A 24,147-nucleotide genomic window follows, 5' to 3' on the forward strand; every position below is an offset into this window, starting at 1 on the left:
AAGATTATCTGTTTCATAAAATATTACTTTACATATTTGAAGTGTTATATCGCGTCAAAAGTCTTTATGGGCCAAAATATTATCTAAAAATTGCAAAATGACAAGTGAAAAGTTGCACAGTAGCTTTATGAAATAGGCTCCAGGTTGCAGATTTTTTGCAAATGTTTCATGATATGGAAAGGTTTTTCAAAGATTCTCCGCAGAATCTCAGAAGTGCATTTACAAACGCGAATTCTGTGCCATTGCCTATGTATAGTTTCAAAGTCCCATTAGCAAAACGCAACGTCGAGAAAAATGGCGTGAAGTATCTAGTCTCTGTCAGAAGCATTTTTCAGCAGAACTAAAGAGTGGAGCCGCGGTCCTTCGAGCCGAATCGGGTTTTCTGTCTACTAAAATGACTGCACCTATGAGAATTTACATTTACAAAAACGCTGAAGATTTTTAATCGACGAAATTAGCACCCTGTACGTTAGTAGTAAAAAAATCCGCTTGCATCATGCGTTCCCTATACGTAAAAATTGTTCGGAAAACGTTATTTACGACCGAAATCCCAATGACACATTCACTTAAGCTCCTAAAATGTGGAAGAAAGTAAAAGTTACGACCGCTTGTTATTACACTCCTTACTTTGCTAATGCTTTACATGCTTTGAATTTGTTAAGCGCCCATCGAGGTCGAATGGCAATTTTCGTTTTAACCCGAAATCGATTCAATAAAGAAAGTATATGTAAAGCATAACTTAACCGCAGATGTTTTCCAAGATCGAACTGGCGTCATGGGCTTCCGCAATTTTTTTTCTGAAATAAGCGAGAAAATGGAATTGACTGCGACAGTATGGGATGCGATGCGGAAGAATTGCGTAAATTAAAAGAGATAGAGTGGACGATGATGAAAAGGAAACAAAAACATTCTTTAATTACTTAAAAAGTTATTAGCAACCGCCCTAGAACTTAATAAGAAATAAAAATATGAAATTGATCGAAGTCTTCTCAAATTCCCTGCGGAAAGTACGCGTCTAAATTAAAGGTTAAGAAACAGCGTCAGTGTTACGCAAAGCGGGAAGTCGACGCAAGGAGTATAATCAGCTGTGTTAAGGGTAGGTACCGTAAGGGCACGTAAGATCTAAAGCAAGCGACAGCGATATTAATTGGAACTCAAAGGTATAAGCGTATCAAAGAAAATAGTAATTAGATATCAAACTCCTAGCGGTTAATTGGTGTACCAAAGCTACGTAAACATTTTCGGAAGATAAAAATTGTTAAAACGCATGTTTGCTTACAATAATTAAATTGGATAAAAATTTAATTTAACGATGCGCTCTACAAAGACAAACAAAGCTTCAACAGTTTAAATGGAAGTTGATGTTTTGATACCACCCCTTTGTTTACTCTTTTTTGCGTAACATTTACTCTCCATTTTTACAAAAATTGCATTCCGTTTGAAGAAAAATTAACCTAACGTTACAACCAATTTAATAGCTCACAAGACGTTGAACCGTTGAGTGAAGGATAATTATAATTATATTATAATTACTCAATGGTTGAACCATTTAAAACAAGTATAAATTGTGCACAACTCTTGCACATAAAGTGCATTTTTTTAAGCGTGTTTTGACATCACCAATCGATATATTTCTTAAAAAACAATTTGTTGGAAAGATTTCAAGGAGTCGCCATCTTAAGAATAGTGTCGAAGCAAAGTAGGTTTATTTTCCAAGTATACGATCTTTTTATAGAACTACTAGGTACTACTACTATAACTAATGCACGATCTACATCCAAGGTAAGGTATGTGCAAATAATCGATATTTTAACTGCACCTAACTAAATTATGTAAATGTTAATGATACCTTGCATGTCCACGTGATCCAATTGAGCTTTATGGTCGTGCTGGAGGTAAGTGGTAATTTATTCAAACTCATGTGCTCTCCAATGTGCGTTCGCAAATAATTATGCTAAAGAAGAGTTTTTATGGGGACTGTTACGGAAATGAGGGACCTGAAAAGACTTGTCCGTTCCGAATTTTCAGGTTAAGTATGCCGTTCAACAGATTAGATGTTACGAAATAAATTCCATTTATGGCAAGAAAACAGAGGCAAGATCGGTTTAAATATTAAATTTAACTTCAAGGAGGGAGTTGTAGAAATTTAATTTAAGACAGTAGCTGATCTCCATTTCGATTGTAATTAGACTTCTGGTGGAAGATTTGAATACTGTAGCTGAATTAAGAAAAATAAATACGATCGTAATCGACAATAAATTGTAAAATCTTCCTCAAATTTTTTATTTGCAAAAGTTGAGTGACTGGCATAAATAGGTACACGACGAGCATGCAGTTATAAAATGTAAAATTTAATTGGAAATTTCGAAACGATAATACGACGAGGTTTTTAAGTCGCTTGAGTTGAATTGAGTTTAAAAACTAGACAATTTCGTTATTTTCGAAATCGGAAATGCCTCTTTCCTTTCTCGTTTTATCATTATTATTGGGAAACCGGAAAAGTTCTTTATGATGCATATACCTTATACGTAATCTGTAGAATTTACTCAATGATAATTAGATGAATCCTTGTGGTCTTTATGCAGCAAGTTTTAATTTTTATAAATATCGACATCGTCTCAACTGCAAAAAATATACATCAGTTTTGTAAATGTATTCCTCGCGCGTCTATTCCATTCCTGCATTATTTAGATCATTAATAAAGCTAGGAAATGAATATGGCCCTCGCAATTTATATGTCGCGTACAGTTAAACTAAGGATCGGTTGAAATGCGACAATTAATACTGGAAAACGGAAACGTCCCCGTCAGATAAAAACGTGATCGGAAGAGATCTGTTAAACATTTTAAGTGAAAACCAAATCGAGAATCTTGGGATGTTGCCAACATGAATTCCAGTTTGGGAGGGTTGATTGATTTTTATGTAAGTGGGGGGCGTTTAAACTTGTTTCGAGTTTGTTATTCTCTCTCTGATAAAGTTACAAAATGTTTTATTTCATTAACGCTGATAACTTCATTTCTGCTGTGGTGAGATAAAGGCGAAATATTCCGTCTGTGCGCAGCTCACGCAATCAAATTTTGGTCCGTCTTTGTTTTATCTAGATCTTTAGTGGGTTCAAGTAAACTACACTAAATTATTAAAGCTTTTCGCCTCTTTGCTTACTTATTCGTCGTTTGTCGTGATTGCTACATCTGACTCTACAAGTGCTGCACTTACCTATTTAAAAGGTGCCCACCAGGAAATGAAATAATTTGAGTTAGGGATTTTTAATGTAGGTAATGCATAAGAATGTTACCAAAACTAATCCCAAATTTTCAGATTTAAATTATTAATAGAAGTCTGAATACTTTTAGGTAACGGTTTACGTGAAACAGCCTGTATAATTCGCTATATAAATATAAAAATGTGGTACTAATTTATTAAAATATTCCACTTTTAGTATTAAAGTTCGTGATTAGATTTACTATAGTTCGATGTACCACAGATTTTCGTATGTTTACAATGTACTCGTATAATAATTCAATGGCCGTGTTGACGGTGACTATGCTAGACAACAAACGAATGAATTTTGTTCACAATTATTATACCAAGTATTTGGTATAGCCGATTTTGTAATTTTTTTCTGTGAGTGCGTTTTAACGTGGTCTGCATTTGAAATGTTTCCTACACTTTTCAGTTGTGTACACCTTACGTTAACAAAATACTCTTGTTTTGTATTTAGGTATCCTGGATATATACACATATAACGGAAGGATACTGAAATACATTTATTGCAAAACTATTACATTAAAGAAACGCGTGAGCTCTTTGACTTGCATTACGCGACTGGTGCAAGTCTGCTATCAGATAACAATTTCCCAAATACATATCATTCCTCCCTCACATAACATAAGTTATTTTATTGCGAACCAGTCAGGAGGTTTTCTGTTTCTGGTTGGGCGCAACATACTTCTAGAGTTAGTTACTACAAAATCATCTGCAATTGTTTCAGCTTCCCTAATTGGTTCCGGAGAACTAGCCTTTCCAACTGCAGATTCCTCTACTACAACATCATCAACATTTTTAACAATAGTTGCATTTGAATCAACAGTCAAAGGACGTGAATAATAATCTAATAAATCGTCATCATCGTAAGAAGGTCCTTTGATTATTTGATCCGAATGTCTTCTCCAGATAAGGTTTTCGTTAGTTAATGTCTTATAGTTTCGAGGTCCGTTTTGTTCTACAATTTCTGCAGGTACCCAACTCGGTTTAGCACGTCGATAATCGCGCACAAAAACACGATCACCTTTTTTAAAATTGCCTCTCGCACTCACATTATTACGTTTCACTTCCGCACTGTTTCTTGTTAGTCTCTTCGGATCTCTCCCTCGTTCCTCTTTACGTAAATGCTGCCGCTTCAGCTGCTCTTCCGGTAAAATGAGGTCCAATCGCATGCGTAGCTTTCTTCCTATCAAGAGTTCAGCTGGAGTAACACCCGTACTACTGTGAATGCTGTTCCTGTAGTGCAATAGGAAACGGTTTAATGCCGCAAAAAGATCTGTGGAATTCCTTTCTTCCATGGCCCTTAATATATGAGTTTTTACAGTACGTACCGAAACCTCTGCTAACCCATTTGTGGCAGGATGATATGGTGGTGGTGTAATATGCTGAATTCCATTCATATATAGAAAATGCTTGAAACATTCCGACACGAATGAACGTCCGTTATCAGTTACTACGATCTTTGGCAATCCCCACCGACTAAATATTTCTCGTAGCTTATCTACTGTATTTTCCGAAGTAATGTTCTTCATATAAACAACTTCTATCCACTTCGAATGGGAATCTACCACAATCATGAACATTTTATTATGCAGTGGACCAAAAAAATCAATATGCACCCTTTCCCACGGCTGTTCAGTTTTTGGCCACTCAATCACTTCAGCTTTCGGCGGACTGTTTCTGTGTTTAGAGCAAGCTAAACAATTTTTGCAAAATTCTTCGACGTTTTTATCGCACGAAGGCCACCATACAAATGATCTAGTTAATGATTTACTCTTAACTATTCCCATGTGTGTCGAATGTATCTCTTTTAAAACTTCTTTCCTGCAACGTGATGGTATGATTAACCGATGTCCCCACATCAATAGGTTATCTTCTATTGTAATTTGGTCTCGCCTAATATAATAAGGTTTCAGTTCCTCTTCTTTGCAGTCACTTGGCCAACCTTGTGACGCAAATTCGAATACCTTTCGCAATATTTCGTCGTTCCTAGTTTCCTCTTGAATAACTTTCTTATCAAGCCGAAAAATATCTTGTTTTTCTATTAAATTTAAGTAGGTAAAGTTTTCGTCGTCGTCGTCCAAGTAATTTTTCATCTCGGTTTGATTGTCTTCAATCAATCTAGATAAACAATCTGCTACATTTTTATCCGATTTAACGTATTCAATGGTGTAATCAAACGCTGACAAAAATACAGCATATCGTTGTAAACGGTTTGCTGCCATTATCGGAATACCTTTCTTTGGCCCAAAAATCGACAAAAGAGGTTTATGATCGGTGACTAATACAAAATGACGACCATACAGGTACTGCGTAAATTTTGATACACCAAAAATTATGCTATAAGCTTCTTTATCTATTTGAGAATAAGCCCTCTGAGTGGTTGTCAAAATTTTAGACGCAAAAGCTATTGGCCTTTCTTTTCCATTTTCGTATCGGTGTGTCAAAATTGCACCCACTGCGGTTGAAGAAGCGTCCACTGTCAACTTTACAGGAACTGCAGAGTCGTAGTGTGCTAATACATGTTTAGAAGATATCGTTTTCTTCAAAGTCTCAAATGCTTGATCGCAGGTTTTATTCCAAATCCAAGAACTTTCGTCTTTTAACAACCTATAAAGTGGTTCACACATACTGGCAAAATTTGGAATAAAAGCACGATAATAATTAAACATTCCTAATACTGACTTTAATTCCGATTTATTTCTAGGAGGTATAGCTTTTAGTAATGCATCTACCTTTTCAGTAGAAGGTCTGAGCCCTTCTTCATCTATTACAAACCCTAAGTAATTAACAGATTTTTGAAAAAAATTGCATTTTTCTCTTCGCACTGTTAATCCATACTTCTCTAATTTATTAAGCACCAAATCTATTCTAAGAAGATGTTCTTCCTTATTTCTTCCCGCGATTAAGATATCGTCAAGGAAACACGTAACGCCTTCCAACCCAATTAAAACTTTCTCCATTATTAATTGAAAAATGGATGGAGCTGTTTTAATTCCATACGGCATTCGGTTATACGCAAATAAACCCAAGTGTGTACTTATGGTTGATAACGATTTGGCCTGTTCGCTTAATAAAATTTGTTGATAAGCCGAACTTAAATCAATTTTGGTAAAATATTTACCACCCGCTAATTTGGAAAATAAGTCCTCGATTCTGGGTAGAGGGTAGCTCACATTTTTCAAATATGGATTTAGTGTGATTTTATAATCACCACATATTCGGACAGATCCATCTCTCTTCAATACCGGGACGATAGGTGTTCCCCATTCGCTCATGACTATTGGAGATAGGACGTTTTCAGACACTAGCCTATTAATTTCGCGTTCCACCTTTTCTTTTAACGAGAAGGGAAGTGGACGGGGTTTAAAAAATTTGGGTTCAGTCCCTATTTTAAGTTTTAAATCGACCACTGCTTCCGTAAAAGTGCCTAATTTATTATTAAATACTTGAGGGTATTTATAAATTAGTTTCTCCACGTCGCCGCCAAACAGGTTCACATTATTAATTACTTTAAAATTTTGCTGATTTTTACAAAACCAATCACGTCCCAAAATTGGTGGTCCACCATACTTAATTACAAAAATATTTATTGGATGCCTATTGTTTGAGCATGTGATTGTCATTGACGCGACACCTAGTGGAGTAGGTAATAATTTCACCACTGTAACCTTTTAATTTAATTTTCGTTCTTTCCAAAATTTCGTCTGGAAAAAGTGTATCAAATAAAAACTCGTTCATTGCAGATACCGCGGAACCCGTATCCAGTTCAAATTGCAAATACACATTATTTAAACACGCATCAACTAAAATTGGTTCGCCACTCTCTGTGTCTTTAATAGTGCGAATGGGTAACAAAAATTGATTGTTAATGTCTAAACTGTACAATGTGTCCAGGTCATCGTCTACGTCCACAAAATGAGAGTTTGCGGTTTTCCGTGGTTGAATGTTTTTGTTGGCGCAAACACTCTGTAAGTGTCCTTTTCTACCACATTTGTGGCAATGATAGTTTTTGTAATTACACGCTGTAGATGCATGTGAATTTTTCCCACATACTCTACACTTAGTGTTTACGTCTTTGTCCCAATTACTAAATTTAGACTTCTTACCTTGCTGGTTGTTGAAACGTTTACCTTTCCCTACCAGATGTACGTCCAAAGGCTCTGGTTTTACGGCCGTCTCACTTTTTCGAGAAGTTGATGCTGCTCCGGGGTTTTGGTTATTGACACGTCGGTAGAAAAAATCCGCTTGATCATTGGCTATTTGATGTGATCTAGTGGCTTCTAGTGTTTCGTACGTCTTCGCCTGTTTCTCCGCTTCTTGAAACGTAACACTTTCCTCGCTTAGAAACAATTTGTCTTTAATTTTCCCGTCATTATAACCGATAATAAATTTATCACGTAAAATCATGTTTAAAGAATTACCGAAGTTACAATACGTTGCTAATCTACGAACACGCGCTGCCCAATCACTACACAATTCATGTTTTTCCTTACGCGCCCCGTAAAATTGTTCCTTTTCCGCGAATATTGCACGTTTTGGATTAAAATGGTTATTGAATAACTCCACTAAACTATCGAAATCTTTTTCTTCCGGTTTATCCGGCATGCAAAGATCCAACATTCAAGAAAACGCGTTATCACTTAACGCATTTAAAAATAAAGCACGTTGTTTATCAGCCTTATCGATATTATTGGCAGAATAATATTGTTTCATTTTACGCACAAAAAGGTCCCATTGATGAACGTTTGGGTCAAATTCGTGTAAATTGCGGTGCACGTTTTCAACTTTAACCGGATTTAATGCCATTTTGATTCACAATTTTCCACTGTTCCACTATTACAAAATATCAAGACACTCGTCGCCACTGTTTTTGTATTTAGATATCCTGGATATATACACATATAACGGAAGGTTACTGAAATACATTTATTGCAAAACTATTACATTATACAAACGCGTGAGCTCTGTGACTTGCATTACGCGACTCGTGCAAGTCTGCTATCATATACCAATTTCCCAAATACATATCACTCTAATTTAAGAAACTGTTTATAAAATTCACTACGGTACACACTCATAGCATAGCTAATAAAATATTGTATTTGTATGTAACATTATGGAATTGCGTAATATTGAGGAGCGAATAACGCGATCTATCTGCGGAGATGTTTGTGCATATTTTGCATTGTCCATTATCCCGCGTTGCACGGGTGTAAAAGAGAAAAGTAAACAAGATGAAGTATTTAAGCCCCGAATAATTGGACACATTGGTCTATTGATCAATTGTGCGGTATCCTTAGCCAAACACCGAAACGATTTGTTACTGCATAAACTTTACAATAGCGATTAAGGAGGTTTCCCGATATTATATATTATTGTCGAGACCCAGCACTAACTTGGAGACTATTGCGGGAGTAAGCGAACTTTTTTCTTTTCAACCCTATTTCGCCTCTGGTGAATACTTTAAGAAGATTAAGGGAAATTAAATTTTGTACCTTAAGACACGTTGAAATTTATTAAAATGGTAATTCAATTTATGCAAATGTTAGTGCTTCTATTCGCAAACGCGTATCTAGGATTTCCTCAATGCGGTCTTAGATAATTGTAATTGCGGCTGTCATTCAAATAATTCTATACTTCCGAAGTGGTTTTTTTTAAATTGAAATATCGTGTAGATTTTGAGCTTCCAATTTTCTGGATTATCTACCTGTTCGTTCTAACCCTTCATGAATATTATAGTATTGAGCTGTGAAGACTTTTTGGGACAAATTTAAAAACTTCGTCGAATGGACGGGGATTATGATAGACGCCTGCTACTTGCGTTTGGGTTATTCATGTTTACCTATGCCGTAAGGAAACTTGTTAAATATTTATAATCTTCTCATTCGGTTTGATGAAACTCTTAACCGCCCAACTTCCGAATTTGTGTGAAAATGCGAGATTAATTACTATACAGGGAGATTTATTTAAGTGTGATACTGTAATGCATTCAACTTCTCTACATATCCTTGAAAATAAACGACAACAAAGTACAGCCGAATCTTGATAATCCGACACATATGAGACCACGCAACCGCCCGATTATCAAATAATCCGGATTATCGAGAGATAATAGAGAAAAAAAACCCAATTTTACTATGAATATACCGGGTGGTGCACGGCAAGTAGGAACATATAGGGATTTAACATGGGAAATTAGTTTTATGCAATATCCTGCCCTCCTGTACATTTTACAGAAAAAACGAGTTTAAAGTTGTTCAGAATTAAAAGGTGCATACAAAACTGTTTTTTTGGCATGTTTTATTAAACTTTTGGTATACCCGCGGGTTAAAAACAAATTTCAACATTTCTGTTATTGGTAGCGATATCCATGACTATTGTTGTTTTATGAATTGCTACTAATAACAGAAATTTATTTTTAAATTTGCGGATATACCAAAAGCTTAATAAAATATGTAAATACAGTTTTGTATGCACCCTTTAATTCTGAACAACTTTAAACTCTACAGTTTTTTCTGTAAAATGTACAGGAGGGCAGGATATGGCATAAAACTAATTTCCCATGTTAAATCCCTATATTCCTACTTACCGTGCACCACCCGGTATGTGCATACAATAAAAATGAAAATGCTTACAAATCAATCATTCTTTTGTTTCTTGGCTATATGCATTTAATAAAAAATGACGTCTTGTTGTTGTCCCAGAGACACCGCATTTGCTATCGAGCTAGACATTTTTAATTTGTAAAAAGGAGAAAAATGTCGATGGTGAATTGATACCATAAACTCGATAAAAGTTTAAGAAATGCACATTTTTTCAGATATAATAGGCCGATTTCAGCCCTTCGCATTTGTGGAAATGAGCGCATCGATAATTTACATTACCTATAGAAGTGAATTTATTTTTTCGATTTTTATGTTGAACTAAGTTTCATTTATTGTCTTTGCATGTGCCTTATGTTTGATTCGGAGATTAAAATAAAATTAGTACCAAATTCCAAAATTTGTAACCAGGCCCATATAAAAGGATACATTGAGAAACTAAATATGAACCTTTTTAAAATAATCTCTCTGTATTTCTTCGCAGTGTAGGTTATTCACAGATATTTAAAAAAATAGTACCTACTTCGGAGACATTTTTCGTTTCTAATACGAAATGAATTTCGATCGTTTATTTTGTGGCGTGTCGTGATTGCAAAACGAAATTGTCTACTTTATAGTCATAAGGTGAATTCTCTGAGAATTTCAAGATACGTAAAGCATTGCTTAACATCAAAGTAAATGTTTGGACTGGGCAAAAGATCAATCCGCGTACGTGCTTTGATCATACGTAACATGAAATGCCCCATACATACCACATCAGGGTTAATCGCAAGACGATATCGTGGCCGATCGTTGCTCAATATTCCGGTATTTTCAACTCTCGGCACTTGTAAAATTAAGAGTTTCCAGAAAATAGGCAATTTATCCGGTGTGTGTAGTTTTTGTGGTGCTTTATGGGATTAGATATAATAGCTTAATTCCCGTTGCGGGCGGTACATGTTGTCGGTTTAAACGATTCGGGCCTTATCCGGAAGACATCGAAGTAACAAAAGCCAATTTAGGCGTCGGTATAGTAATGGAAACTATTAAATCCTCTTAAGCTGCGAAATATTTAGCTCACGAAAGAAATGGGAAGACGCAGTCTGGTATAAAAATCGTGCAACGCCCAAGCAACGAGGGCTTAGAGTGGCGTAACACCTTTTAGCCGTATCATATTTTCTTAGTTTCTCCCGACGAGTTTCTGGCAGGTTTCCAGTGAACTGTTTGCAGAAGGACAAAAACAGGACGTTGCGAAATACGAAATTGCGAATTGCATATTATATTTGACGTTTACGTTTGTATAAAAGAGTAAACTTTCGAATACGTCGCTTTGTGCCCAATTTAGTCTTTGGGCGCGATGCTCGTGTCGTTGTGTTTGCAGCGAAATTGATTGTTGTGCAGTTTATTTGTGAAGCCCTTAACATATCGACACGTTCACTTTATGGTCACACACGATTGTGCATTTATCGACGAAATTCATTTTGACGTAATTCGCGGCGACTGGACATTAAGGGATCGGAGTTTCGAACTTAATCAATTTGAACGTATGACGCCATTCCGTATAAAACGAATGCATATTGTCGATATATTGATATCGAACGAAAAGATTACAACCCTTCGAGATTATTTGAATGGAATTGGTTGTGAAATGTGGCCAAACTGTAATGACTTTTTTTTGGCAAATGAACAATTCAACAAGTGCCGCTACGCTACATCCATAAAAGAAACTAATGGGCCGTTACTTCCACACCATACGATCTAACACTGCACAAGAAATTTCGCCGAAGAAAAGATTTAGTAATAATATTGCTGATAAATCTATTGGAAATTAGTAATCGCGGGTTTCAAAATAGTTAACTTTCACAAAATTGAGTGAATCGCATCAGTAATTTGAACACGAATACGACATTAATATGATAGGGAGATTCCGCTAATGATGTTTCATGCTCACGTCATAACTGAATCTCTCAGAAGTACGTGCCCTCGTTACAAGAGATGTACGACAATATAGACATTATAAAGCTTACCTGCATGCAAAGGACGTAAAAAAATTCCCAAATGACTGAATTATACTGCTGGAATTGGCCACTTTACAATATTACTCATTTATAAAGAAGTTATGCTTCTTCGTACCATCTTTGCAAATGCTGTCAGCGTAACTGGCTACAATACCGCAGTCTTTTGTTACCTTTTAAAATCGATATCTTCAGAATGAGCAAAAAAAACCTCCATGTAACGCCATTTCCGTCAGATGTAGTTATACCTTTTAGAAGCTTGAGTTATGATTTTAAGTAATTCAATTCATCATGAATGAGGAAGAAGTGCCAGAAACTATTCGAAATAAGGCCAGAGATTGGGCCACTGTGCTAGGCGCGTATCGTACGAATTTAAAGTAGGACGCACCAGGGAAACACTATGAGCCATATTTTTCATTATTAAAGTAGTTAGAGCGCCTAGGTAAAAGTAACAAGAAGTTGGTGAAAATTTGGTCACTTATTCTCTGAGAGACGAACTTTCTAATGGTCAAAAGAAAAAAGTGTTCCTATGTGCCGTTTCTGAGATATTTGACAGTAAAAACAGGTATTTTAACATGGGCTCTTATGGACAGACTCAGTTTTTCTGAGCTAGCGAAGGTTTTTGTATCAAGACTTAAATGAGATGGGTCTCATTAGAAGCGAAATTTTGTGACGAATCTAAATATGCACGGAAAAGTACATGTTCATGATGAAATAAGGAAGATATTTACCGCCGGAGCGGCGTTTGCTCAGACGCGGCGGCACACTATGCAGCACGCGTTTAAATCTGATGACTTTTCCACTAGGTCTAGTATATAGCTGAGCTAGGACAATCTTTTCCTTCATCTGCTGAGCACTTTTCTTCACAAAAGGCATGGTGTCTTTTAGAAAGAACACCAAAACCAGCGATATTTATAAAGGCCTGCACACGTCTTGTTGACACACTGATCCGATCGGGATCAAGATAGCGACTGGGGATCTCTGGCGCCAACATCGAAAAACCAAATCCACTACACCGACTTCACGTAAAACGCCAAATTGTTTAGTTTCCCGGCTTTTACATACGTCTCGCATATGTTTTGATTAAAAATAAATATATTCGTTTAGGATTTACCGCTTACACTGTGAATATTTAGTCGCGGTGTGTCGTCAACATTAAATTTAGTGTGCAAAGGTTTGAAACAGGGTCGAAAAGTAGGGAGACTAGTCAAGTTGACTACTGTATATACCTTTTTAAAATTCATGTAAGACGTTTGCATTGTGCTGAGGTACAAAATACCACTCATACCGTATTTCTAATTATGTTTCCTTCATAACAACATTTTTTTGGGGACGTTTACCGTAAGTAATAGGTAGGCCGAGTACATCACTTGACTTCAGCCGAACGCGCTCTAACTACTTTAAATAAATTGCGAAAACGTATGACATTAGAAATCATTATAATTTTGACTCCTCCCCTCCCTCTTTTTTTTCAAACCTTTATTATCCATGCTGTATCTATTGTGGTACTCTCACCACATAAACATAGTCAAATACAAGAATGGAATTATTCAGACGCTTTACTAAACAAATTAAGACCTGTATTATACGAGACTTTTAGTATTCAATAAAAGAAAATTTGTATCTAGTCATACGGGTCTAAAAATTTTCTATAAAATATAAAAAGTTTCTACAGCATATACAAAAATCACCTCTCGGTTTATCTAAATATTTCAAACAAACAAACAAGCAAAATTGTATTTTTATGATCCTGCCTACGAGAAATTACACAGACGGAATGGCGTTTGATCGTCATGATTTTTCAGGCAAAAATATAATATAGAAATTACGTCACTCAACTGACAATTTTGCGCAGATGGACGTAAATACTTAACTTCCAATTTTTATGATTATTCGAGTCGCGCTATCGCATATATAAGAAGCAATATCTGTACATCAACGGTATATAGGTTGTCAGTTACGTTAACTAAAAAAAAAACAGCGTAGTTTCATACTCTCATATTTCTATCGTGGACGTAGGTACTTCAAAATAACATCGTGTTAGTTTCTAAATGAACTAAAGTAAACCTATAAGTACAACAGTTCGGTTTTACAATCTCAAGTGACTTACTTATCTGTTCAAAGCAGTATAGAATTTACAGGTTCCCCAAGACTCTAGTTAGTTCCATTTTGTTTTACATGTAAATGCAGTTTTGCAAAACATTTATACATCCAAATTAAAATTGTATTTTGAGTAATGACAACCTACTATTGGAGCTTTTAAGGATTGCCTAACAATACGATAGGAAAAAGGAATAAACATCCTGCACACATTACGTCGTTAAAAATTACCTCACATCTGACAAAATCAATAATATCAAAATGTGTCTTTTCTTTCCACTTTCCACAATTCTCTGCAAGTTTAATAATAAGATTAATTTTAAGCAAAGAAGACTTTTGCAAATATTTTCAAAATACCTGTAGCTTTTCAAATGATGAGATGAGATGAGCTTAATCAAATACCAACTTGTAAACAAAGTAAACTGGACTGCGCCATTCAGACCATTGACGTTAGATTCCAATTACAGGAACCGATTTACAAAATTAACATTAATGAGAAGCTGACAAGTAAGAGAGCTCCTGCGTTCACTCTACGTCAAATTAATTAGTGGTAAGTGCCCTCCTTATTACACACAGTAACTTTGTTAATGTCATAATGCAATTTATAAATTTCGCTGAATTACTCTGAATACACCATTAGCTGTTGAGAGTTAGAACTTGACTAATGTGAAGCGATTCATCGATGAAATGAGACCACGACGACTTTTTTTACTTAAAAAACTGCGCTCACTCGTGCAGTCTTTTCATACTAACCGTTAAAAATCGCACCACGTTGAACTTTATTCAATTTATTCGCACATTTTTACTTACCCGGCGTGAAACATCGCTTAAATTGAATTTGCAATACAAAGCAAATTATTTCCTCCATTTTCTTCGCCAAATCGAATTTTCCGAGTTATTTGAAAAGTGTCGAACCGCGATTTCGACTATAGTTGAATAATTATTGCATAATATGTACATATATCGTGAACATAAGGACGGAGCGAAGCTTTAATTGTCAAAGAAAAGGGGATTAACAATTACGTTGCCATTTGACACGTAGATATAAATAAATTTGACGTCGACGATTACAAACGGCATACATGTTTCTGAATAGGTGACTAAAAAGAGGCGCACATCAGCCCCAAGAGTGCTCTAACATTTACGGAAGTTTGGTTATATAAGCGCGAGAAATTTATGGCGTCGCTGTCCTCGACGTAAACCATTTCATTTAACAACCCACATAAGACTCCCTATCTTAGTAACCCGATTGCGGCGCAAACACGTAACGGAAATGCACTCACCTGAATAATAAAAATCCTAGCGCCGTGACCGCCGCCCTCCTTACGTCATCGTTTACGTCGGATACCTGTAGACAATTATTATTGTTAGGGACGGGAATGGTACCAAGGGGAACGAAAGCAATCCACTTACGGCGACGTGAAGAAGTTTTCTTATCGCCTGGTTATGTCCAGTTCCGCAGTAAGCCATGGCCAACGTGTACATCCCAGAGCGACGTAAAATCGGATCTTTATCTGAAGTTAGCTGTTGAATTAACGGGTCGGCTTCTTCCAGACGTCCGTACATCGTGAAGGCGATTCCCACAGCGAGCCCGCGCAAAATTTTCTCATGTTGACTGTCTTGAGCGTACTGAAACAACCTTGTTTTAATATTTTCAAAGTTTACACGTTTGTCATTAAAATAACAATTTTGCTTTAAACGTGAAATTTCAACGGTGTCTTGTCAGTAAGGGCAATGAGAAAATGTTTTTTTCACTACTAGCGTCTGATGACATGATTATTAACCTTTTTTCCACTTGTAAAGTAGGCTTTCTCGGCATTTGTTCAAAGTGGTTAATAATTTTTTATTATTAACTAGTAGTCAATAATGAGAACTGTCACGCTGTCACTTTTAGAAAACACAACCGGAAATTTCGCTCAATGAACGTTTAGACAAGTTCTCTAAAACGAATAATTGCCACCATTCGCAATTTCCAGGGAAATTACATACCTAAAATTATCACATTTTGAAAAAATTCGAACGAAATTAATCTTTGAAAAATCTCAATGACAGAACAAAATACGGCCTGTTTGACTTGTACTTCCACGTACTTGATTGACATGTTAAATTAAGAAACAAACAATTCTGTCCAACCGTTAACTCTCTTATCAATATAATATGTTAATTTAGAGGATTTCAAGTGCTAGTAGTGAAAAAAATAGTATATATACCACGGTAGAGAAGTCTATTATTGCCTTCGCACCTTACACCCCTCGGCGCAAGCGCCTCGAGATGTAATCTTGGTGCTCAGCCAATAATAGTGGACTTCTCTACCTTGATATATAATGTACTATTTTTTTGTATTTGTTCAATAATATCAGAAAAAAATAAAAACGAAATCGGCAAATTTATTTGTTTCAAATTAGACCATCTTCATATCGTTTATTGTTTCCGAAATCCGTTATCTGCGCCAGTGTATACCGCTGCACTTCACCCAGAAGTTGTGTAAATGACGAGTTATCCGTACTCATTTATTGTCAATGAAAATGTTATCAACTGCGAGGGCCTGAAGAAAATTAGGTATTAATATATTGCTGTGTGCACCGGTCCGTAGGCCAAAAAGACCGTACACAAAACACCTACACAAACCTAACTAGCTCAAACCTTATCCTTCACGGAACAAAACTTCTCCCCCAGCACAGAGGAGGAATTCGACTCTGCTCTCAGTTAAATTATTAACTTCTACCAGAATGTGTTGGACCAAAGACCTTAAATTCCAAATCGATCTTAAGGATTTTGATTAGGTAAATAAAATGGACCTGGGGCAAGCATCCAAAGAACAGTAAATTAAAGACAATGAAATCGTTGGAATGACATACACAGACATTAATGTGAGAATTACAAATTTCAGTGACCATTATGCAATGTCACACACACAATGAAAATAAGACAAACAATTATTACAAAGAAAACTAAAATTAAAACTTATCTACTTACATTAGGTACATGTCCAGCACTTCTAATCCAAATACGGTACACAAAAACAACAAATTTCAAATTAAACAAAAACACTTAAGTCGGCGCCGACCACACCTTATTGACGCACTTTATTGAAGGCCCAAACTTCCAAAAATGCCTCGAAAAATGCAACGCAACACAAACTTGCCGCGAACTCGGCTTGTTGCTACGTATAGCGGAACTTCTTCTAACTTTAATTTGGCTTCTACACAAAACAAACTACGGCGGTAACTCGCACGAAACAAAAAAAATTCTTCAATGTGAAGTAAAAACGCTCTGAACTTGGCAAAAATCTGATTAACTTCTTCAAAGAAACGTAGTTCTGCGTTGACTGTGGCAAAAAGCCCTTCCTCTTCTCAGTCCGTTCTATTTAAGGTGGAAACCCTTCTTCCAAAATTACAAATTAAAACAGCCAATGATAGGCAGTTGACAACAGAAAATTTCCCCCCTACGTTAAACTAGAGGTAGAAATTAATTTTATAATACATTTTTAACCGACATTAAGAGATAACACAAAACTTAAAATACTAGGAAAAATAGAACTTTCTTTCTTTTAAATACAAAGAAAAGGCGATAAATAACATCCACCTGTCAATTAAATTAAGCGTTTACAATTGATAAGAGAATAAAAGCGATATAAATTCTCGGAAATCTACGTTAAATAAAATTAAAGATTGGATTTAAATATTGTAAACAAAAACGACCTTGACCCCTTTCTCGTATGAGAATAATTTCTGTTTCCGTAATTAACCAACGACACAAAACAAAAATTTAAGTTATGAACATTAATCACATGGAAATAGGAAACCGTCCTTGTCCATCCTAGTTATGAATCCCAAAATTTCGTCCTGCCAGACGAAACAATATTTACGTTTAAATTTGATAATTTTTTCGGTCAGTTATTAAATCACCAAGAATCTAATCTCTTCCAATAGTCCCTAGGGGACCCCCTGCCTAACTACCCCTGTCTAGGAGCCCCCCCCCCCCTCACTCCATTAAATCTGCGCCTGTTGCTACGTATCTTCCACACTTCCTTCATACATATTTCTTGGAATCCTTCATTCTGCAACCTTATGGATCTTTTGTTTACACCTCTTTCACGTATCTTTCATTCGCGCTTCCATTACGGCTCTTCACCCGTCTTTCCTAAACGCTACCTTCATTTGAGTACAATTTACCACAAAAACAATACGCGTAAAAAAACGACTACCCTGTAAACGTGACAGATAGGTACCGTATACAGGGTGGTGACTTGCGTAACGCATCATAGGGATTTCAATGTAAAATTCATAACATGCGATTATTGGCTCCCCAAATTATTTTAGAGCAAAAATGTATTAAGGTTTTTTGTAGAAAAAAAATTTTTACGTCACTCAGCCGTATTAGTTTTAAATTTTTTGCATAATAAAGACGGAAATTGGAAAAATAAAATCCCCATCTTTTTCAATAATCTGTGATGCCATGGAATTTTATAATACAAAAACTACGCCAATATCCGTCACGCCATGGAATGTCTGCTATAAAACAAATCAATTTCTATCAAAAAGTATTATATTTAGAACAGCGAATTCAAGACCAAATTACTAAAAACGGTTTCCTAATAATAACAATTTACAATAAATGTTCGAATACGTCTCCATTAACTGCAATACAGTAACCAAGTCCATCATAAAATCAATTTCGAACTGTTGCTAATTGATAACTGGATATCTTTTTGTTTTAGAAAATTCCATGGCATCGCAGATTATTGAAAAAGATGCAGGTTTTATTTTTTCAATTTTCCGTTTTTATATGAAACAAAATTGAAAACTAATACGGTTGATTGGCGTAAAAAATTTTTTTCTACAAAAAACCTTAATACATTTTTGCTCTAAAATAATTTGGGGAGCCAATAAACGCATGTTATGAATTTTACATTGAAATCCCTATGATGCGTTACGCAAGTCACCACCCTGTATATGCTGCATAGAAGAAGTTGTACCAAATTCATACATTTGTCGAACCGAGGAAGATTATCGACAGTAAATAAACTAATGCAAACCTTGAACAATTAGTTTTTCGAATATCTTTTTAATTGCGTTTTCGCTAATCCGGATACCTGCATGCATGCTGTACCTATCCGATATCAGAAAGGAAACATAAATCCACGAGTATTATACACTATACGCAGTCCGAACGAGCAACTTCAATTAGTCTTTCGTAATATGTTTTCCGGAATTACATGACGTCGAAAGTACGCTTTCATGTAACTGTAGCACCTTCTAATACAAGCTAGAAGGAAACCCGGCACATATAATCAATTATTTTATGTATTCGGACGATATACTGGGCTGGGCATTGAGTTGCAAGTTGACGCCGCCGAATTCTATAGATTTGCACTTTTGAAGAACAAGCAAAATTGAGATTATAAGGGTCGTACACTCGACCCATTTAGATGAAAACTGTGATACGCGGCAAATATTTCGATTTGTTCACATTTTCGTTTGCGTAGGTATCCTGTGCAGTCTTTTTGCTCATTAGCATTGATCAATGTCATTAGTTTCAATTGTAAGTCGCCATAATATTATGCAAGATTCAAGTACCTACATCATGACCTTCCAATTTCTAGATATACCAAAAAATTATACATTTAAATCCCTTCCAGTTTATATAAAAGTAAGTTAAATGGAAAATCGATCTCCATCTTGAGAAAAATTACAATTTTACGAGTAAATGACTCTCGTTCATCAGGACGGTCGAGGGTTGCGGGAACAATCGAAAGAGAAACAAAACGAATGGCGGTGCTTCCGATTCCGTTATTGGCACTAATATCGACGGAGAACGCGCGACGGTTTATACAAACAGTTTCCAGTTTCAAAGAAATAAGACACATACAGTCTCAATAGGGTTTTCCAATATCGTCGAGTATTGAGTTCCGTTTCACCGTCAGTATAAGCGTTAAAATGAACTCCTTTTGTTATTAATATTAGAAATATTGTGACTAACCAGTCGAAATAAAAATTATTCTTTCAATTCCGAATCCGTCATTAAACTCCTGCTTCAATTGCAGAACGAATTTCCATTGTTTGTTAAGAATATTGAATTTGCCGTCACCACGATCTGCCTATTGCAGATACCGACTACAAGAACTCAGCGTGGCCACATGAAAAAATAAACGATAAAGCAATTACGCAGACTGCTAATGATCCTCTTTTAAAAAAACACAGTTCAGAACCGACGCGAAAAGATTCGCCCCAATAATCACAACATAAATGTTCGCTTTTTCAACGTACAATTTCGATTACCGTTAATCCTTCCATAACAACATTTGCTATATTTTGTTCTACAACTCGTATTAAATTGTGCTGCATCAGTTGAAGATATTTTAAGGTTGCTATTTGTTATTTCTTACCAACCCTGCAGTGCATGTTTTAAAGCGTATGTATTAGAGCAGAAATCTTGGAAAAAAGAAGGTAATTCCATTCGAAGAGTTTTACACTACGTTAAAATGCGTACATCAACTGCTAATTTGACACCTTACGACCAGTAATATCAAAAATTTTAATAGTAATTGCCACAGATAGTCTATGGTTAGTAAGTATTATCTGTGATATTGCTCGTTATGAAGAGTAAGTATTCTTAAAAATTGTTTCGAGATTTCCAAATTGAATTCAAATAAGATTTCTCATTCTAAGATGGTTTGCGAAATGAGTTCCAGTACCACAAGTTTCCGAGAAGAAATTTCGAAGTATTTCTAATGGAACTACAACGTTTCATTGAAGGCTTCTCTAAAGAGATTCCCTCTGGGATGTGTATCATGTTTGTATAAAAAAACATTTCACGGTGGATGAAGAAATTTCTAGCTACAAAGTCTTGGAGTAACTACGGACAAAGTTAGCCAATCTGCTTTTGAAAATTGCAATTTCAACTAAACGAATGTAGGTAGGTTTAATTGGTAAGTTCACTTATTAATCCTTAATTCAATAAACTTGGCAATAAACCTCGCAATAAACAAAAATGGATGCAAAATTAGCTTGTACTTACAGCAACCATATCTTCAATGGCAGAAGCATTTTTGGATCCAAGCATCACCATCCCCATCGCGATACCGGCAGCTTCTCCAGTACACGCATCATCTTGGAATAAATTAAACTTCAACTGTTCATAAACATCTTGCCGATGAGTACCCATAGCAGCCAGACCCAATCCCAAACATCCGCCATGCCGTACCATCTCATTTTGTGCATCCTTCAGTTGTCCCAACAAATAGTCGGTAATATTTGTACCGTGATTTGCATGTATCAAACCAAGCGCATACAAGCCACCACCTTCGGAGTAGCCAGAACTTGGCCCCACTTCTTTCGGTAAGTAACTCTGCATCAAAGTTAAAGCTTCGTGTTCGTGTCCTCTGTGAATCACACCTAACGACGCGGTCGCCGTTAATTTAGCCCAATTTGTTGCGCGAGCTAACCACTCCAAATTATCCCTTAGAAATTGATCGCTCGTCGTACCGCTGTGCATAAAACCGTTCGCAATAACGGTCGCCGTATGACAAATGCTAACACGAATCGCCTCCTTTGTCTGTTTGAGGATAAGTAAATCCGCATGATTCGATCTAATGAGGAATTGCAAATGGAGCTCAATCGAAATTTCGCCAGACAAAATACTGTGTAACTTTTCTATGCGACCCTGGTGCTCTTTCTCTCCATCGCTCAAACTGTCATACGCACGCTCATCTTTGACCTCGGCTTTAGTTTCGTTACTCTCACCGACTTCTACAGAGGCGTCGCTTTTCGATTTTAACTTGGACTCAAATAAGTGAGGAAGAGGGGCGGTTGTTCGCAGCGCTTCTAGAATACGCCCCAAAAATTGTTGAGTGGCAGATTCGTATAAATCAAATGCAATCTGGTATGCCATAAGTTGGCTCTCCTACAAAAAGTTTGTTAGTCCGTATTCTTGGTGAAAGAACAGTGCGTAGAGCACATCATTATCAAAAATTAGGGAATGGTTACAATTGATTTCATGACCTACTGCCTTGTTCATGGCACTAATTCTTATTGTTTCTTTTAAAACATTTGTCCAGCACATTAACGATCAAAAATGAGTTGCTATCGAGTCACCTTTGGAATTTTTGTTTACATAGGAAATCGTACTTAACTTGAACTTGCAAAGGCGACTCAACAGCAACTCATTTTTGATCGCCCATTATGGGTTTGTTTATGTGACTGTACGATGATTTTTGTAATTATAATTTGTTAGATCCGTCAACAATTTTGAATAATGCCGATTGTGTATTGTATGCCGATGATGCCACTCTTCTGGTAGAAGGTACAAATGAAGAGTACGGGCAAAATGAGGCAAACACCAATCTAGCTCTTATAAGTACCTAAAAATTCAAAGGGCTGTAACTTTTGAACTAGTAGCCCAATCTTGGAACTGTTTGAAATTATGGATTCTACAGGCCACATTCTATAAGAAAATTTTTTTCCGGGTCGATCTGAGACAATTTTTTTTTCGGGGCTCAAAAAAAGGCAGTGTATAACCTTCCTTTTTTACCAAAAATCGACTACACCAAAATTTCTCGGGAAAACACTTTTTCTTATTAATTTTGGTGCGTAGAATCCAAAACAATTGGTACTTTATCGATTAGACTTCTCAATCAAAAGTTATAGACTAGAAACCAATTTCGAAAAAAAAATCAATACATCTATAATTCTGATGTTTTTTTTTCGATTCTGAAACAATAACTATAGACTTAATTTACCTAGGTTGAAACACTGCTTGCAGAACAAGCATTATAATTGATAATACCTGAATGTGCGCGAATTTGCGCAGGAAATTGCTCGAATAATAAATGCTGGAGTATTTTACAACACTTTAGCCCTATAATTTACATACTGAACTTTAAGTTCTCACAGCATGGCCCACAGGAAACTATACAACTGCGTGTGTATATAATACAACACAATAAACTGAAGTTCTACCTAATAAATTCCCCAATTTTCGATAATAATTAGATAACTTCACAGAAAGTTACCTCTTGGCCTTGTACAAGTTTATCCAAAATTTCGGCAACAGGAAGCGCATCGTCCAGGAAAATGAGGCACTGACACATATTAACATAATCCGGGATAGCGAGATTACGATATAATTCCACAAGTGAACGCAGAACGGAATTACGAAATCCCCGATTTTGTATAAGACTCATGGCTACTTGGAAGGAATAGCTGAGCATCGATGCCACATCGTCCGACTGTGTGATGGCCGATTCAAAAATGTCCATTCGACGTGTCTCCAAAGCTAAACCTAACGCTTGCCTATACTGCCCATCGTCCAAACAACGCTGAAACATTCGATTCACAATAGCTTCCAGACGAGAATCAATCGGTTTAGCTGTTGCAGAATCATCTGCCAGAGAAATACGCTGTTGCGTATAATAATCAATACATTTCGCTAAAAAAAGATACTTTACACACTGCACAATCAACCTAGTCACAAACCTAGTGTTGTTTCCACATATTCCGTTCGAGAATTAACATCGAACAGATCACCAGCACCGAGTGCGTAGGTAAGCGAATCCTCAAACGAGCCTAAATGATAGTACACTTTGCTAGCAACCAAAGCAGCTAACTGATGCTGCTGAAAAACCTTATCCTCGTGAAGAATTTCACTAAAAATCAAAGTTTCAAATTCAAACTTTTAAATGAAAACGTAACCTTACATTTTTTCAATTGCCTCAGAAATTTCGGGCCAAAATTCGTCCACGATGTTATCTAATTTTTTCAATGCGAACGCTTTTAATTCTGACTTAGGCTCTTCCAAAAGGGAGATAATCCCCGCTGAAATTGTAAACATTATATTTCAAATGTACCAATATCAGTAACAGAAAATAGAGACTAAAGTTATTATTCAAAAAATTAAAAACCAAGTTGAAAACAAAAAGCAAATGCAACAAATCTATCTTTGGCTTACAAATTCGGTGACTTGCAAAACTTGCGTGAAAAGTTTGTTATTCAATAATAATAAATTGTGAGGGAATGTATTTACCTGCTGAGGTGATATTCATCTTCCTTCAATTAAAGGTAGCACCTGTAAGTAACAAACAATGGACTAGGTATTTGCAAATTACTTCTTTTAACCAAACACTTCCGATTTGATGACTGCGAAAAATTCAAGATTCACGTTTGTAGTGTTGCCAACACATTTAT

General features: G+C 36.1%; 2 protein-coding genes across 2 annotated transcripts in view; both read right to left on the minus strand.

The window, feature by feature from the left end:
* Positions 1-24,147, minus strand: part of LOC116171295 (26S proteasome non-ATPase regulatory subunit 1) — an 85,788-nt gene extending 61,641 nt beyond the window's left edge. Inside the window, exons 1-7 of the mRNA XM_031488056.1 lie at positions 23,987-24,147; positions 23,661-23,778; positions 23,440-23,609; positions 22,977-23,392; positions 20,984-21,868; positions 15,377-15,592; positions 15,247-15,311 (exon numbers count right to left, since the gene is read on the minus strand). Of these exons, the coding sequence (XP_031343916.1) occupies positions 15,247-15,311; positions 15,377-15,592; positions 20,984-21,868; positions 22,977-23,392; positions 23,440-23,609; positions 23,661-23,778; positions 23,987-24,005 (1,889 nt within the window). The 5' untranslated portion in view covers positions 24,006-24,147. The remainder of the gene's footprint in view (positions 1-15,246; positions 15,312-15,376; positions 15,593-20,983; positions 21,869-22,976; positions 23,393-23,439; positions 23,610-23,660; positions 23,779-23,986) is intronic.
* On the minus strand, positions 3,807-6,744 carry LOC116171298 (uncharacterized protein K02A2.6-like). The gene is made up of 2 exons (XM_031488061.1): positions 4,596-6,744; positions 3,807-4,500 (listed from the first exon to the last, which is right to left on the minus strand). Exons 1-2 carry the CDS (start codon positions 6,540-6,542, stop codon positions 4,483-4,485), a joined length of 1,965 nt encoding a protein of 654 aa, XP_031343921.1. The 5' UTR covers positions 6,543-6,744; the 3' UTR covers positions 3,807-4,482.

Source organism: Photinus pyralis, unplaced genomic scaffold, assembly GCF_008802855.1.
Source record: "Photinus pyralis isolate 1611_PpyrPB1 unplaced genomic scaffold, Ppyr1.3 Ppyr1.4_LG5, whole genome shotgun sequence".
In the NCBI taxonomy this organism is placed as follows: Eukaryota; Metazoa; Arthropoda; class Insecta; order Coleoptera; family Lampyridae; genus Photinus; species Photinus pyralis.